A 16,015-nucleotide genomic window follows, 5' to 3' on the forward strand; every position below is an offset into this window, starting at 1 on the left:
TGATTTCTCATGGAGAAGTGTTTTAATGCACACCCTTACGAAAGGCAATAAGATTAGAGAAAGGGGATTCGACAAAGTTTATTGGGTATGTGGAATTTTTTTTTTATGTTTAATTGGGAATTACATCACAACATGGAGATAAACATTGTTTCTTGTAAATGAAAAATTGACTGTAGGCCACTCTTGAAAATGGTCACTCTTATGGTCGGACTTCAGCACAAAAATCTGATTGAGCTTCACGGGTGTTGCTTGGACGAAGGGGAAAGAATCCTTATACTTGAGCTCGCACGCAATGCTAGCCTCGGAAGGATTCTTTTTACTCGCCAGGCTTATTTGCTCTTGGTCAATTCGTCAAAGTCAGAAATAGTTTTCACTTTTTTTTTGGGTGGGTTTTCTCCTAGCAATAATGATGTAATGGTCCTACATATTATTCTCAAAAGAATAGATTTATAAGCCGATAAGATACATATCGACTATCCTAAGATGATCATCCTATGGAAATCATAGGTCAAACGTACTTTTTTTTACTACCTTGTTGAATCTAAAATATGGTTAATATCACAAAAAATTCTAAACTGATATATTTATGATAAATTTAAACCAATTTTTTTTACTATCAAGAATCCAAAATTGGTATATATGTGATAAATTTACTTTCCATTAGTTTTTGTTAAATTATACCATCAAATTGTTGAGTTGGATGACATGTGACAGCTATGGGTGTCCCAGTTTGGAGTTTTTACCCTTATAGTCAGATTTTTAATGGTACTAACCAAATTTAACGAAAACTAATAGATGGTAAATTTTTCGCAGGTATATCAATTTAGAGTTTTTGATGGATATAATTTGGGATAAAAATTTATGACACCATCAACCCTTTAAAATACCATACAAAGGATTTTACTAATGTAATAGTTTTTGATTGACTATGAGAATAACAATATGTTATGAGCAATAAATTTTTAAAAGAGTGGATCCTATACCAAGTTTACTTAAATTTAACTTTTTTTTACATGGCCTTAAATAGACTGTAACAGCCACTAAAAAATTCTCTTAGACAAACGACGAAAAATCACAACAGTCCGTGTTGGAAATGCACTTTTGACCTGCGGTTCAGTCTTCATTTTGTTGACCATGTTCCACGGTTCAGTCTTGTCACGCAAAAGCACCTTTGACCTGGGCCATAGGAGTCCGTGTTGGAAAAAATCAACTTTGCAGACTATTGTTTCCTCTCGTCATTTTCCTGATGAGACGATATTAGATTATATACTTGGGAACGAGTGTTCCCATTGTTCAAAGTGCGTATGAAATCGTAGCAGACTGACGTTAAACAAACATATACGGGTTATCACAGAAGTCAAGATCAAGTGTTGTCACAAAATCAATTATGTGTAACAACAATATTACTGTGGCTTGATAATTCACGTGAAAAAAGTCATTAACATTGTAAGAGGAGTTGAAATGTCGATATTCGATAGAACAGATCATGCACAAAGAAAAGGACTGCTATGCGAGGTTGAGATCTTACCCGGAGGCTGGAAGTACTCGCTGGAGATCATGCTGATGTTGGCGAAGTAGGTGGTGCACGGTGCGGCCTGGAATTGCGAAGCTCAATTCGCCCGGCCACAACAACGTCGACCCTCATTGGTCATCCTCTGGCTCGGCGACCGGTTGTAGGTAGAACAAGGAAGGGAAAGAAAAACAAAGAAAAAAAAAGAAAATAGCAAAATAAAAAATAATTAAAATATTAGGTCGCCTGCTGGTCAAAATTTCACCGTATATACAAAATTGACACAATTGCAAAAAGTTGAGGATTGAATCAGCAAAAAAAAAAAAAAAAAAGATTTAGGATGGAATTGACACAATTACAATAGATTAACAACTTTTATTGGTAATTTCCCTAAATAGAAATCCAAATCAAACATAGCCTAATTGTGTGGGTAAAAGAACTCATACTGACTATCTCGTTGTAATCTTATTGATTCCAGATCTCCTCGATGAAGGATGAGTTTCGTGTCTTGGAGGATTACTCATGATAAGATATTTCTCCTCTCTTTCTCCAACTCGCTCGCCCTTTATAGTATGCTCCAATTTGCTAAATGATGCTTGAGTTTTCATTCACTCGTTAATTAAGACGGCTACAACAAGAAACCGCTAGGTTAGTTTATTAGATGGGTACTAGGGGTGTGAGCAAAAAAATCATGATCCACCCAAACTGGATCGGACCGTACTCAATTGGCCGATTTTCGATGGTAACCGACGGATACGGTCCGGATTTCGGTTCCAATTTTATGGAACCGGCGGGTACCGGTTCGATTCTCGATTTTGAGTGAGAACCATCCAATCGGTCCAACTGAATCGGTCCTTTTATATAATACAAATATATATTCTTTTGAAATAACTTTTGCAAATATTACAATGCTTGTTATCTTGCATAGTGAAATTTTTTCATGTGGCAATGGTACTAAATCGTTGTCCACATTGTTATCTTGCATTATTAAAATATTTCCTCCTTCAACCGCTAGAGATTGGTCCATTTTTCTTTTTTTAATTGATGTTCGTGCTCGGTAGAACCGTAACCGGTATCCAACTGGAAATCGGACCGGACCGATGGTTTGGTTTTCGGGTGGATCTATGAAATGAGCGGATGGTTCACGGTTCACATTTTGCGGAACCGGTCCCTAACGGGCGGTTCTCGATTCTAGGGTAAAAATCATCCATCATAAAACCGATCACCCCTAATGGGTATTGTGTAAACCCTTCATGCCCTCGACGAGGCTATTGCTCGAGGCGAAAAGTGATTTTCCAAGTTGGATTAGCATAAGTACGGTTTAAAGAAAAACGGAACCAGACCAAACTGTATTGTAGTTAAGAACCAAATTGGACCATTTTTCTGGTTTTAGTTCTACAATGACAACTTCTGAAAAATTTTAAAAATGAAAATCGAGCCTATCTTAAATTTGAAAATAAAATGGGCTACTTCAAACATGAATTGCAAGAAACTAAACGGCCTATTAAAATTTAAAGCCAAAAGGCGCTAAAAAAAAAATGAACAAAACGAAACAAAAACAAAAACAGCCTAAGGCGACAAATTTGAAAATTTGTCACCCCAGGCTGCCCCATCAACCATTGTATATGAATGGTTGGGATGCTGCCGCATAAGTATCTCTTTCCTTTCCCAGCAACCCAAACGGTTTTTTTCTCTCAGAGAGGAAAATCCTCCTTCAACCACCATCACCCCTCGCCTGATGTCGCCACCGCTGCCGCATCGGAGCACCATCATCGTGCCTCGCCCGAGACGTCACTACCAGCGCCGTCACCACCAATGCAGCCTTTCCACCACATGTATCTACCATTGGCAACAAACGCACAATCTCCTCTGGTGGGATTGACCACCATGGAGGTTGTGGCCACTGGGTCTGGCTAAGCAAACGAAGGCATGAACACGAAAGTAAGAAGGAGCTGATTGAGCAATTTATGATGATATGCATATTCTCAGACATGCCTATATTGTCGTTTGGGCCGACCGTCCTTGGGCGAGACAGATGGGTCTCCCAATCCATGATCAGCCCTCTATTTGTGATTCAGAGATCCGAGATTGATGAGCAAATCGACACAGCCCGCCGGAATATCAAAGTTCCAAAACTCGTCTGCATAAAGTTAGATGCCATGCTCCTGCAAAACAACTTTAGCCTCTGTGAGTTTGACCTCACGTTTGTGGAATAGTAGCCCATGCCATTCAAGCCACCACCATGGAATGTTAGATTTAGGTTTTATTTGTTTCGTAAAAAATAAATGATTTGAAAAATAATATATCGCTTATATGATTTGTTAAAAATAAATAAACGAAAATTTTTTCATCGTTCACGAAAATGCTAAATGGAAATATTTTTCATTTTCAAGTCATTTTTTTCCACAAAACAAAAACGACCTTAGCATTTGCATTGATGAAACGCGCCTTCACATGGACCATGCCGTGTGTCGGAAAATATCAGAAACCTAAAGTTGAAGATTCTTGCAATGGTCTTCTTCCTTTATTGTCCTCATCTGCTTCAATCTTTATCAGCCACGTCTTTGTATCCGGGCATTTACCCAAGTCCAACCACGACCTCCACAGAGGACGATTCATACGTCTCATCTTCCACAATGGAGCTAAAGCAGCCAGGAAACACCATGTCTGCACAGCCTCCTTCAATCCCTCTTTTTCTTCTTCGTCTTCCTTCTGTCCTTCTCTGTCTTCACATCCTAACGTTCGACCTCTCCCACGCTGAATACTGCTACAACACGGGCAACTTCACAGCCGCCACCAACTACGCCAAGAACCGCAAACTTGTCCTCTCTTCTCTAGCTAGCGACATGGCTTCAAAGGGCAGGTTCTACTCTGGGAAGGTAGGGAACGGCTCAGACGTTGTTTATGTGCTCAGTTTCTGCAGAGGCGATTCTTCGAACGACACTTGCTTCAAGTGCATAAGCTCTGCTGCTGAAGATTTGATGATCAAGTGTCCGACTCAGAAAGCTGCGTGTTCCTGGGGGAAAGGAGATCCTCCGTGCATCATCCGTTACGCCGATGGTCTGATGTATGGCGTGAAGCAGACATTTCCAACCATAGAATATTATAACACTGGTGACCTACCGATGGATCAGGATCAGTTCGATCCGATATGGAGGAACTTGACAGAGGAGCTGGCAGCGAGGGCTTCGATGGGGACGTCAGATCTCAAGTTCGCAACCGGGAGCACGGTGTTGCCGAACTTCCAGACCATGTTCGCGCTGCTGCAATGCAGCCCCGATTTGTCTCCACTTGATTGCCAGAGTTGCCTGTGGGAATGCATAAATGATTATCAAAGATGCTGCCACGGAAAACAAGGTGGTGGTGTTAATAAGCCGAGCTGCATATTCCGATGGGACTTGTACCCATTTTTCGAGTCCGATCCTGGCAATCCTCCATCTTCTCCGCCACCACCAGCTCCGGTCCCCAAGGCCAACCCTCCTGCTCCTCCACCTGCAAATGCCCAAGTTACCAACGGTTGGTTCATTTTTAAACTTTCGGTTGATTTTAAATTCATGAATCACAACCCTCGTTCATAATTCTGTGCCTGATTTTAAATTCATGGGTCGGGTAGGGGCCGTTCCGGTATTTTCAACACCCCTACTAACTATTACGTTGTATTTTCTAAGGTTATCTTTGAATATCTTAATTAGTTGAGTCCTTACAAAAGTCTAATTTTATCTAAACATAAATTGTTAAATCTACATTGACATTTTTATAATCAAATAAAAACTAGGGAATATAAATTAATAGGGCCATACCAAATACATTTATATTCTTCTTCTATTTCGGAAATAGAAATTTTACACAATTATCAAAGATATTCTTCTGCTCAAAATTTGTTCAAGAATAGAAATAAAAAAAATTATTTATTAATAAAACTTGTTCTAAGAAATAGAAGTATTATCAAACGCACCTTTACTTGAGGGGCAGTCTATATATATCTGACAAGATTAACAACGCCGTACATCATTTGACAGTGGATGATGTTGGATCTTTTGATCTCTAGGAAAAAGTATTGGGGGGCGGCGCTTTAACAGTGGGTAATTTGGATGTCACACTAGAACCCACGATAAAGCAACGATGCATTTACATTTAAATCTAGCCTCTGTTTGTTTTGTTTTGTTTTGTTTTGTTTTGTTTTTTTGTCATAATCTAAGCTCCGTTTGTTTCACGAAAAATAATTTCCGACGAAATATTCTCTGGACTTTTTGGTCTTTGTTTCGCAAAAAATAGACTAATCAAAGGAAGCATTTTCCATCCATGGCCAAAAAAAAAAAAAAAAAACTTCAAAAGTGAGGAAATAATTTTCGATTTTGAAAAGAGGAAAAAAAATTTCCTCTCTTATTCCCTCTACTTCACATTTCTAATCTTTTCAACTATTTAAATTAGTAAAAAAATTTGATAATTTTTTATTTTGAATAATTTTTACTTTTTTTTCTTCTTCCCACGGCAACGGCCAGTGACCGGCCACAATCGAGGCTCCAACTCGCCCGCGTCTGATGAGGCTAGGCCTAGCGATCGGCGGAGAAAGAAATAAAAGAAAAAAGAAAAAAATTATAAAAATATTTAAAGATATTAAACTATTAAAAAGTAAGGAATTGTTTATTAAGTACAAAAAATTTTCATGTTAGCACCAACCGTGCTAGTGAGTACAGGCCAAGTTCAGGTCAGCAATTTTTTAGCAAAGATAAAGAAGATCTAATGAGATTTTTATTACCAAAAGACGGAAAATATTTTTCAGTTCGTTTTTAGATTTTAGCTAAATACCGAAAAATATCTTCATTGTTCTTGAAATCAGCTTTTTGAAGAATGCTTTTCAAAAATACCATATTTTCACGGAAGAAATGGAGCCTAAAGTAAGTTTTCCACATTAATAAGTAATTTTCTCCACGTAGAACTTGCTAAGTAAGCTTTTTTGCCTCTGTAAAACGAATGCATCGTCTTAAAGACTACGCAAGTTCGTTCTTACCAATTTCAGAAGTCTATTCATGTTGAATTATTGGTCAAGACACTTTTTGTGTGATCGTCCTTTCACCATTTTATATTCTCCTTTTCCCACTAGCAGTCTAGGACCACCCACTAGGCTTCTTTCTTCCTGGTCAATCCGCCTAAGTCACCCAAAAGTTCATTTGACCTGGGCCATAAGTGTCCGTGTTAGAAAAAAAAAAAAATCAACTTTGAAGATAATGGTTTCCTTTTCTTTGTGGCCCTAGTCTACATTTCAATCTCTATCATCATTTATAAGACAATATTATGTTATATACTCTGAAATCTTCGTATCAATTTTTCGAAATGCATGTGGAATCATAGATTTCGGGGAAGTAACTTTTATTGGAGCGACACGAAAAATTAAAGGTGATCGGTTCCCGTCCGGTCGAGTCCCACTTAGGAACCGAGAAAACATGTTCCCGGGCGGTCCAATAGAACTATGGATTATTAATAGAGATGACCAATATGGACTTTAATCATTGATTCGATTCCCCTTAGAATCGAGAATCGGAGCGAAAATCAAAGGTTCTAATTTTATGAAATTGGGAACTGGAGTGGCATCTCAAGGAACTAGACCTAACCGATCGAGCTGGTTTTCGGTTTGGTCTGTTTGTCCTACTCATTCTTAGAAAAAGAATGCCACAAGTGCCATAACTTTTAAACGATGCTCACTTGAGTGATGTCGTAACTTTGATAAACTGCTCACCACAAGTCTTGGAAATCCGACATGGCATGACACATATGGTGAACGTTCTTTAAAAATCATGGGATTCAAGTAAGCGCCGTACAGAAGTTGTAGCACTCGCAATGTCTTTATTTCATAATATACAGCTTATAATGCAAATGCTAAACCATAAATCTTTCATTGAAAATATAATTTATGCTCAAACTCGTACTTCCCTAGATCTTGAACACATGCCCGTAAAACTATAAGGAAATTCAAAAATGATATTAAGCCTACCGTGATGGATCAAGTTTAATGTCGAATGTTGTTAGTTGATGTTACTCGTAAATGTTGATCTTGACCAAAATCCATGCTTCGCTTTTGGAAAACAGCTTTGATTAATTCAAACACAAGTTTCTGAATATAATGACGATTATCAAACGAGAAAGAAAACGCTAATAATAACACCTGTAAAACCGTTTTTCAAAATTGTGGGTAGTTGACGAGTTGGAAGGTTCTCTACACTCATTGAACGTTTCAAGTCAACGGTTAAGAAAGAATAATGCTAGATGTACTTAACAAATTAATAAATGTCAGTGAAACTAACTTTTGTACATTGAATACATTCAGTGCACCGACCGTCAATAAGATAATTACTCTATTTTCCACATAAAAAAATAATTTAGAGAGATATTTGAAAAATAGGTACTTCAACTATATATGTGATCCGACCAAAAAAAAAAAAAAAAACTATATATGTGTAATTTGTCATACCTTGACTAGGGGTGATCGGTTTTAGAGTAAGTAGCTTCCAAATCTGGAACTTACCATGTTAGAACTGGTTTCCAGTTTTTGAATCCTGGAACCTACCATGTGTTGCCTTGAAACCGACCATGAAAACTACCTTAATTTTTCGATCTAGTTCCAAGATGGGTAGATTCTAGGTTAGAACCAGTTTTTGGTTTTTGAAACATGGAACCTACCATGTGTTGCCCTATAATCGGCCTTCGAAACTCCCTATTTTTTCAATCTAGTTCCAATGTCTCCCTACAATCTGCTTTTCTTTTGTTGATTTTGTTGGTTTCATTTTTTACAGCAAAATACTATTAGCAACAAAATGGTATATTGTAAAAGATGAATGAGAGGACTGAGCATAGGCGAGTTAGGAAGGCAAGCTACGAGCGAGCGAGATGGAGGTGAGTAGAAAGAGAATCTTTGCCGATATACGTACAACGTGGCACTGATGACGCTGTGATCGACCCCAACTACTTGTTGTACAACATGAATAACATCTCGAGCCTAGACATGTACAACGTAGCACTGAGGACGCTGCTAGGTAGTATGCGAGGCGAGGCGGCGGTGGGTGAGGCCGAGTGAGGGCTACGCGGCCCTAGCCTACCGGCCGACGAGCTCCAGCGACCCTTGCCAGCCACAAATTGTAATAAAAGAAGGAAGAACAACAAAAAATTCAAAAAAATTTAGGTCACATACCAGCAAATAAAGGATAACTCCTGGAAGACATTTTTCTGGAAATCGTTCTTGTGGAGTTTTTCTGCTAAACAAAGGCACCATAAGATTGGCGCTTTTGTACTTTCTCCAGTGTATTACTTAGTAAACAGTGAGCAATGACAAAAAAAAAAAATGAGGTGCCTGTGCTCTTGCAGGTGGAAAGAGCGATTGGACGAGGACTGTGATCATTGCAGTCACCACAAGTGTTTCTGGGTTACTTGTTACAGGCGTTGTCGTACTCCTGATCGTAAGAAGGAAGAAGAAGCAGCAGGCCAGACAAAGAGTTGAAGGTGAGTCTTTACTTTATCTATTTGAATTAGTGTATAAACTGTTTATGAGGTTTAAAAGATCATGGACACGATGAAGTTGACCAATTACTACGCTTTTAGAGCAGCAAAATAGTTTGTTTGTTTGTTTGCTCCAAATGACCGTGTTTTTCTCTTTCTAGGTGAAGTTGAGGATGAAATTAGCACGGTTGAGTCGCTGCAATTTGATTTCGGTACTATCAGAGCGGCAACGGATGACTTCTCTAATACCAAGAAGCTTGGACAAGGAGGTTTTGGTGCTGTTTACAGGGTAATAATTGACAAAGCACATCCTCTACTCTCTTGTTTTCAAAATTTAAGCAACACAAGAATCATAGATGACATCAATTGATCCTCTTTGAAATGCTTCAATGTGCCAATCGATACTCACGAGGACCTACTTTGATGAAATTCCAGGGTCAGCTCTCCGACGGACAGGAAATTGCAGTGAAAAGGCTGTCACAGAATTCCGGCCAAGGAGAAATAGAATTCAAGAATGAGGTCATGTTACTAGCTAGGCTACAACATAGGAACTTGGTCAGGCTCCTTGGTTTCTGTCTGGAAGGAGTTAAACGGCTTCTCATTTATGAGTTTGTGCCCAATTCAAGCCTCGATCAGTTCATATTCGGTATGTTTCTCTGCTTGTCATGCCTGATTTTAGATCCTCATGAAAGGATTAAGGGACGTCTTGTAGAATGTGATTTTATCAAAATGCATAGATTCCCTGAAGCGTGCGAATCTCAACTGGAATACGCGTCACAAGATAATAATGGGTGTTGCTCGAGGGCTGCTCTACCTACACGAAGGCTCTCGGCTTCGTATCATCCATCGAGACCTCAAAGCCGGCAACATTTTGTTGGACTCGGATATGAATCCTAAAATATCGGATTTCGGTATGGCGAGGCTGTTTGAGCTGGACCAAAGTCAGGCCAAGACAAACCGGATCGTGGGGACCTAGTAAGTGCTACAACATCCTGGAGTGCTTACAGATAGAACAAAGGCAAACTATAAAGCTAATATGGTGGACTTACTGTGATGCACAGCGGATATATGCCGCCAGAGTATGCGATGCGTGGAAACTTCTCGGTTAAGTCCGATGTCTTCAGTTTTGGAGTGCTGGTTTTAGAGATTGTGAGTGGTCAGAGGAACAATCTTTTCCGCGTGGGTGATGACACGGAGGTCCTTATAGGCTATGTGAGTATAAGAACACACCTTCTCATTTTGCATAACGTTTCGGAGCCCAATCAGTTCAATGTTTGTCTAATGTTTTCAGGTTTGGAAGAGTTGGAGGGATGGAACAATATCAAACATCATTGATTCCTCTTTAACTTCTGGTTCAAGTACCGAAATCGCAAGGTGCATCCAAATTGGTCTACTATGTGTCCAAGAAAACATGGCTAACCGGCCAACGATGGCCTCGGTCCTTCTGATGCTTAACAGCCACTCGTTCAGTCTCCAAGTGCCGTCGCAACCCGCATTCTTCATCCACGGGGGTGCTGAATTGGATATGCCATCCACACAAGATAACAGTTCGAGGGTACATGGGGTCTCAAAAAACGAGGTCTCTATGACCGAGCCATATCCTCGGTAGCCTTGAAAAAACGAGAGATCAGCATGCGCTGCGCACTACTTTTCGTGTTATGTCATGGTTTTCAGATCATCAAGAAGACATCCTCATGATTTTATTCTTCCTCTAGATTATTGGGGAGTTATATGGCTTCATTGGCTTGGGATTTAATCCATACTCGGACTGTTGGAAGTGAAGGATATTCTCAAAAGGTCATGCCTTACTCTAATTGTGTAAAGACATGAACAGCTGGAACAGGTTGCTCTTACAAAATTCAATAGTTCTGATAGAATTTTTGAATTATACGGGGTTTTGTGTCGACGGTAGTTCGCAAATTCAACAATTTTTTGTTCTAATTTTTGCGATTTTTATTCGATGAGGGAATTAAGAAGATAATGTAGCATTATTGAACCATCCCTATCAGTTCTCCGTTTGTATCCGGTCGTAATCACATCTCTTTCCTCGTAATTTCCGTATGAATTGTCGAAACATAAGAAAAATCAAATAAAAAATTGCAATAAACAACCGAGATTTGCTCTAGCATGTTCCGATAACCATCACATCTTTGAAGATTTGATATAGATCCTCAAAAATTTATAGTCCCCAAGATTTGACTGGAAGCGATTGGATTTAATTGGAACTGAAATAATTTGATTCACAAGTAATTTCAAGTCTAGACTTTATGTAATATAATTTGAGGTTATTGCGCTGATTGGATTTAACTCAGAGATTTTCCTTCTCGTGATCTAACGCAAGATTGATTTAACCGTGTTTTCATTACCGTCCCCAACTAAATTTTGAAGAACACTTGGCCTTTCTAAGATGAGAAATATTTTGGGTTCTAAGAAAAACATAGGCTGTGTCCGCTAGTCTACATATGGATAGATGCATGCATGTGTACATGCATACAATCTCATGGACATTATTTTGGGTTCTAACAAATATTTGTAATATAATAGTCATCACTGAACCGAACTTATTATTTTGGACGAGATGAGTAGGCCTCGTATCTCATTTTGCAACCTTTAAGTTGATGTTGGGCCCCAACTCCATAACATTCCGAAAGTAGCTTGTCACGAGCACGTTTCAAGTAGCTAGTACGTCGCAACCTAGATACTCTCCATTGCATGCTGCGTGGCTGTAACAGTCATACTGAAGTTGTGGTCATGGTTGTAGTAGTTATCATAGCGAAGCGAAGAATTCAGAAAGGAACTGTAATTTGTTTTGATCATTTTGAATGAGAAAACCTTCAGTCAACAAGAATTTTCACTCACTCTCTTTTGACAAGGCTGATTTACTCGATCATTGATGCTTGTACGAGAATCGCTCGAAGTTGCCTTCATCGTGCTTGACAAGAGTCTAGGTACTCTCGCAATCAGTATTACTTGACCAATATGAGAGGTTCTTATAAGGACTGTAATGTGAGGCTCGTGCGAGTCATGGCTTTGAAAGAAATGGTATCATCGGTTGCTTCGAATTTACAAGTCAAAAAACCTGCAAAATGAGATAAAATAATATTGCTCGCACTTCTTCGAGCAATGTTCATAAACATTCGAGATCCCGCATTAACTCAGTGCCCTAATTTGAAGAGACTTTGTGAGGGATGTAACGGATGTTCTATTTCGGTTTGGAAATGAATGGCTTGTTTGTAGCAAATGAGTGGGAAATTGATGATCATCCGTGCTTCACGCTTTGGTCACAGGATTTCTGCTCTTGAGATTTCTTCATGGATAGCTGCAGATTTTTCTAAGGAGTCATCATTTTAGAACCTTGAAACTCCAAACTTCGGCAAATTCTTTTGCGTCGTCATTTTGGAAACTTGAAACTCCAGACTTCAGCAAATTCTTTTCCTTTTGCAAATGATCTCATCCTTTAGGAATGCTTTCGCAAAAGTTGTTCTTGAAACCTTTTTTTTCTTTCTTTCTTTCTTTTTTCTCTATTTTTTCTTCTTTTTTTCCTTTTTCTTTTGGATTTATACGCTGCATTGCTTCCTTGAATTCAATGTTCTAGTGTATTTTGACCTTTTTGCTCATCTTAGGACTTGTGACAGCCTCATTGCTTTGACTGTGGAGATGATTGCCAATTGGGAGGCATGAAGTGAATAGATGATTGCCAATTGGGAGGTATGAAGTGAATCCACCACTCAATTTGGCTAGACAAAGGATATAGTGCATAGGATATAGAAAGAAATACTCTTTGTCGTATCTAGGGCACTTGAGCTACTGCAGAATTCGCATGCACTAAATATACTTGAAAATTGACACAAGTGAGAGCAAGAAAATTCTAGCAATTTTTGAGATTTTCAATTGATGCCCCAGTATGGGGTAGTTCTTGATAGGGGTAAGAAATAAATCCGCCGCTCAAATGGATTAATCAAGGGATATCATGTAGTGCTTAGGTAAAGGAAATGAATGTCTCTCATCACCTTGGTCGTCATACTTTTTATAAGATAATTTTTTACCTTGTCAGCACAGAATTTTCACTCATCTCGCTAAAGATCAACATTTAGGAAAAACAGCTAGCCTTTCGTCATCCTGATGTTTCTCATTCAACATGATCATTCTTAGGGGTGAGCATGGGCCGGATGGGCCAGGTCCTCACCTAAACCCCGAAACCGATCCTATTATAAACGGTTCCCAGTTTTTAGAACCGAAAATCGACCATGTTTGTCTTGGAACCTATTTTGAAACCAATCTTGTTTTTGAGTCTGGTTCCAGGGTATACCCGAAGACTTGTTTTTTTTTTATCAAAATAATATGAGTATTGATAAAATAAACAATAAAAATTACAATCCACCAAAAGCAACAGTTCAAAATATAATAGATAATACGACAAGATGGGAAGAAATAGAGGAGTGAGAGGAGGTGAGGGATGTGAGACAATCAAAGGGCAAGTGACGATGGATTAGATACTAGGGTTTCTTAAAAAAAAAAAAAAACTAAAAATCGGTTCTAAAATCGGTCCGAGTGGATCTTCACCTAGAATCGGAAACTGGACCAGTTTCAACCGATTCCCAAAAATTGAAACCAAATCCCGGACCGGTTTAAGCGGGAACCGATTCCCGACCCTGTTTTTCGGGTGGGCCGATCCGTGTTCCGGGTAAACCCGGTCTGATTGCACACCCCTAATCATTCTGTAGAATTTCTTGAATCGCCTGAATAAGATTGTTCCCCATTGAAGGTTAGCAATAGAAACATAAACTTTTAACCTGAAAATGTGAGGTTCAAACTTACAACTTGATTATTCATAAAAAATGTGAATACTACTCAAATGTAATACTTCTTTACAAAGTAGCTATGCAACATCTCAGCATCTTCCAAGCATGCAAAACGTAGCAATAACTTGTGATAGTTTCATGAAAAACTCATGGGTCTGTTGCAATAAAACTCTCAAGAATTGGGGGATTGTGGATTGCCCATATATATGCGGGCGACTCATTCCTGGCTTTTGCCCAAGAAAAACTTGCATGAAATGATTCGAGCGAAGACTCGAGATGCTCTACTTGTTATGTGGGGATGACTATTGGATCGGTTATACACTCTGACAGTTTGCTCCATTTTCCATTGGAATGGGTTGCATTGGTACAACTATAGCTTGGAATTGCCCCTGGACATGACCGATGTTGGAAGTTTTGGTTTCGTTCCATTCTGCATTTGACTTGCACGAAAAATGTGCTTGAATAGGACATTAAAAGGCGAGCGGTGATTCAGGAAGTTCCGATCGCCCTTTACTTCAGTGGCCAAGATTAGGGAGATGTCCCCTAGTTTGACCTTGTGAGAAGGAAGGCAAAACGTCAAATTTCCAATTGATCAAATCAAAGAAGAGATACTCCCTTTTGAGATCAAGAAATTTTGGCTTCGCTCCGCTAGTTGATGCGACGTGATAAAAAAATCGGCCTAGGACAATGCATAGATTGGCTTTGATCAGCCAATAGCCTGATGTACAGGCTAATCCCTGCCCCTGAAACATCTAGTGGATAAGTCAGTAAAATTACTACGGCTAAACCGCATGCAAAGTTTTTGCTTCATTTTCTGAGATTTCTTCTTTGAACTCATTTTCTTTTAAAGACAGAAAAGTGAGGAAGCATAATTGAGCCCGGCCCTCAGGATTCTCCATGCATAATACAACTTTTCACTCGGCTAGATATCATCACCAGGCCAGTTTGGTATACCCATTAGGCCATCAAATTTTTTTTATAAAATTCTTGTAATTTTTTTTATAATTCAACAAATTACATCTTATTGAATTCAAACTGCAGACAACTCCTCAATGGTGAGGAATTTGACTATAACAATCAACCTGAGACGTGAAAATGCAACCTATACACCTAAAAAACAGGAAATATCCCACGCAAGGGATTGCATAAAATTAAAAATGGGTTACTGATTTTGGATCTGTGCCCACTTCCTCAAAGGGTTCTTCAATTGCACACGTGATTTAGTAGCGGGTTACTCTGCACGTTCGATTGCCCGGCCGTTGGGACTGAGAAGGCGCATGTATCTAAAAGATGTTGAATCTGATGCTTAAGAACCATACACTCATCAGTGGAGTCGCCTGGCTTGCCTGAATGATAATCACATTTCTTGGATATATCATAGCAAGCGAATGAAGCATAGTAGGGACACTGCGGATCGGAAGACAAAATATTGTTCTTTCATAGAACGACCAAGACCTGGGAAAGTACCCCAGGTAAAGGAGTGAATTGACACTTAGGGCGCTGATACTTCTAGCGCGGATTCAGTTGCCAGAGCCGGCTGGCTAATGAGTAACTCTCTAAACCTTAGGCGGTTGGGCTGGAGTTTTAAGGGTGTAAGTCATGTTCACCTTGGCAATCAGCTTCTTATTTTTCTTACTGGAGAATCGCTTTGCCGAAGAACCTGTCTCTCCATACCAACCATTCTTTAGGCTGATCTCCACTTCCTCGCCCATCGAGATGAGTTGCCTAAAAAATTGAGCCCTGGTTCCCCTCATCCGCGATCACAAAGCCTAAGGGAGGGTGGATACGAACAGCCTCAGTAATTCACGCTTCGGGGTTTCAGGCCTGAGTTGAGCTGCAATATTCCTCCACCTCGTGGCATACTACTTAGTATTCTCACCCTTTTTCATTTCTGCTTGTTTGAGGTCTTCCTTGGAGACAGTGATATCCGAGTTGAACCTGAAATGGTTCACGAATGCATTGGCCACCTCTTCTCAACTCTTCATGTGATTGATGTTATAATTAGTCTACCACCTCATCGCCGCATCCTTCAGACAAGCCTGGAAAGTTTGAACCTTAAGTGGGCAATTGGCCATGTACTTATTCATCTGGGTACGATACATTTGGACATGTTGAATCAAGTTGGATGTACCGTCGTACTTTTCGAAGTTAGGAAACTTAAATTTATCTGGCGCCTGTACTTTTGCATAGACAGATAAGTCAATAGGGGCCA

The 16,015-nt window shown here is 39.4% G+C and overlaps 1 protein-coding gene across 2 annotated transcripts in view; it reads left to right on the top strand.

Moving 5' to 3' along the window:
* The window catches only part of LOC115731290 (cysteine-rich receptor-like protein kinase 44), a 101,955-nt gene that overhangs the window by 77,788 nt on the left and 8,152 nt on the right, over nucleotides 1-16,015 (top strand). The window contains exons 3-8 of one of the 2 annotated variants that reach the window (XM_048276956.1): nucleotides 8,970-9,004; nucleotides 9,163-9,290; nucleotides 9,437-9,647; nucleotides 9,739-9,976; nucleotides 10,063-10,213; nucleotides 10,293-10,737. The exons of the other annotated variant lie outside the window; for it this stretch is intronic. Coding sequence (XP_048132913.1) covers nucleotides 8,970-9,004; nucleotides 9,163-9,290; nucleotides 9,437-9,647; nucleotides 9,739-9,976; nucleotides 10,063-10,213; nucleotides 10,293-10,610 — 1,081 coding nt within the window. The 3' untranslated portion in view covers nucleotides 10,611-10,737. Of the gene's footprint in view, nucleotides 1-8,969; nucleotides 9,005-9,162; nucleotides 9,291-9,436; nucleotides 9,648-9,738; nucleotides 9,977-10,062; nucleotides 10,214-10,292; nucleotides 10,738-16,015 lie in introns of those variants that run through there. 2 annotated transcript variants of the gene reach the window in all.

The sequence above is a fragment of the Rhodamnia argentea genome, chromosome 3, assembly GCF_020921035.1.
Source record: "Rhodamnia argentea isolate NSW1041297 chromosome 3, ASM2092103v1, whole genome shotgun sequence".
Taxonomy (NCBI): Eukaryota; Viridiplantae; Streptophyta; class Magnoliopsida; order Myrtales; family Myrtaceae; genus Rhodamnia; species Rhodamnia argentea.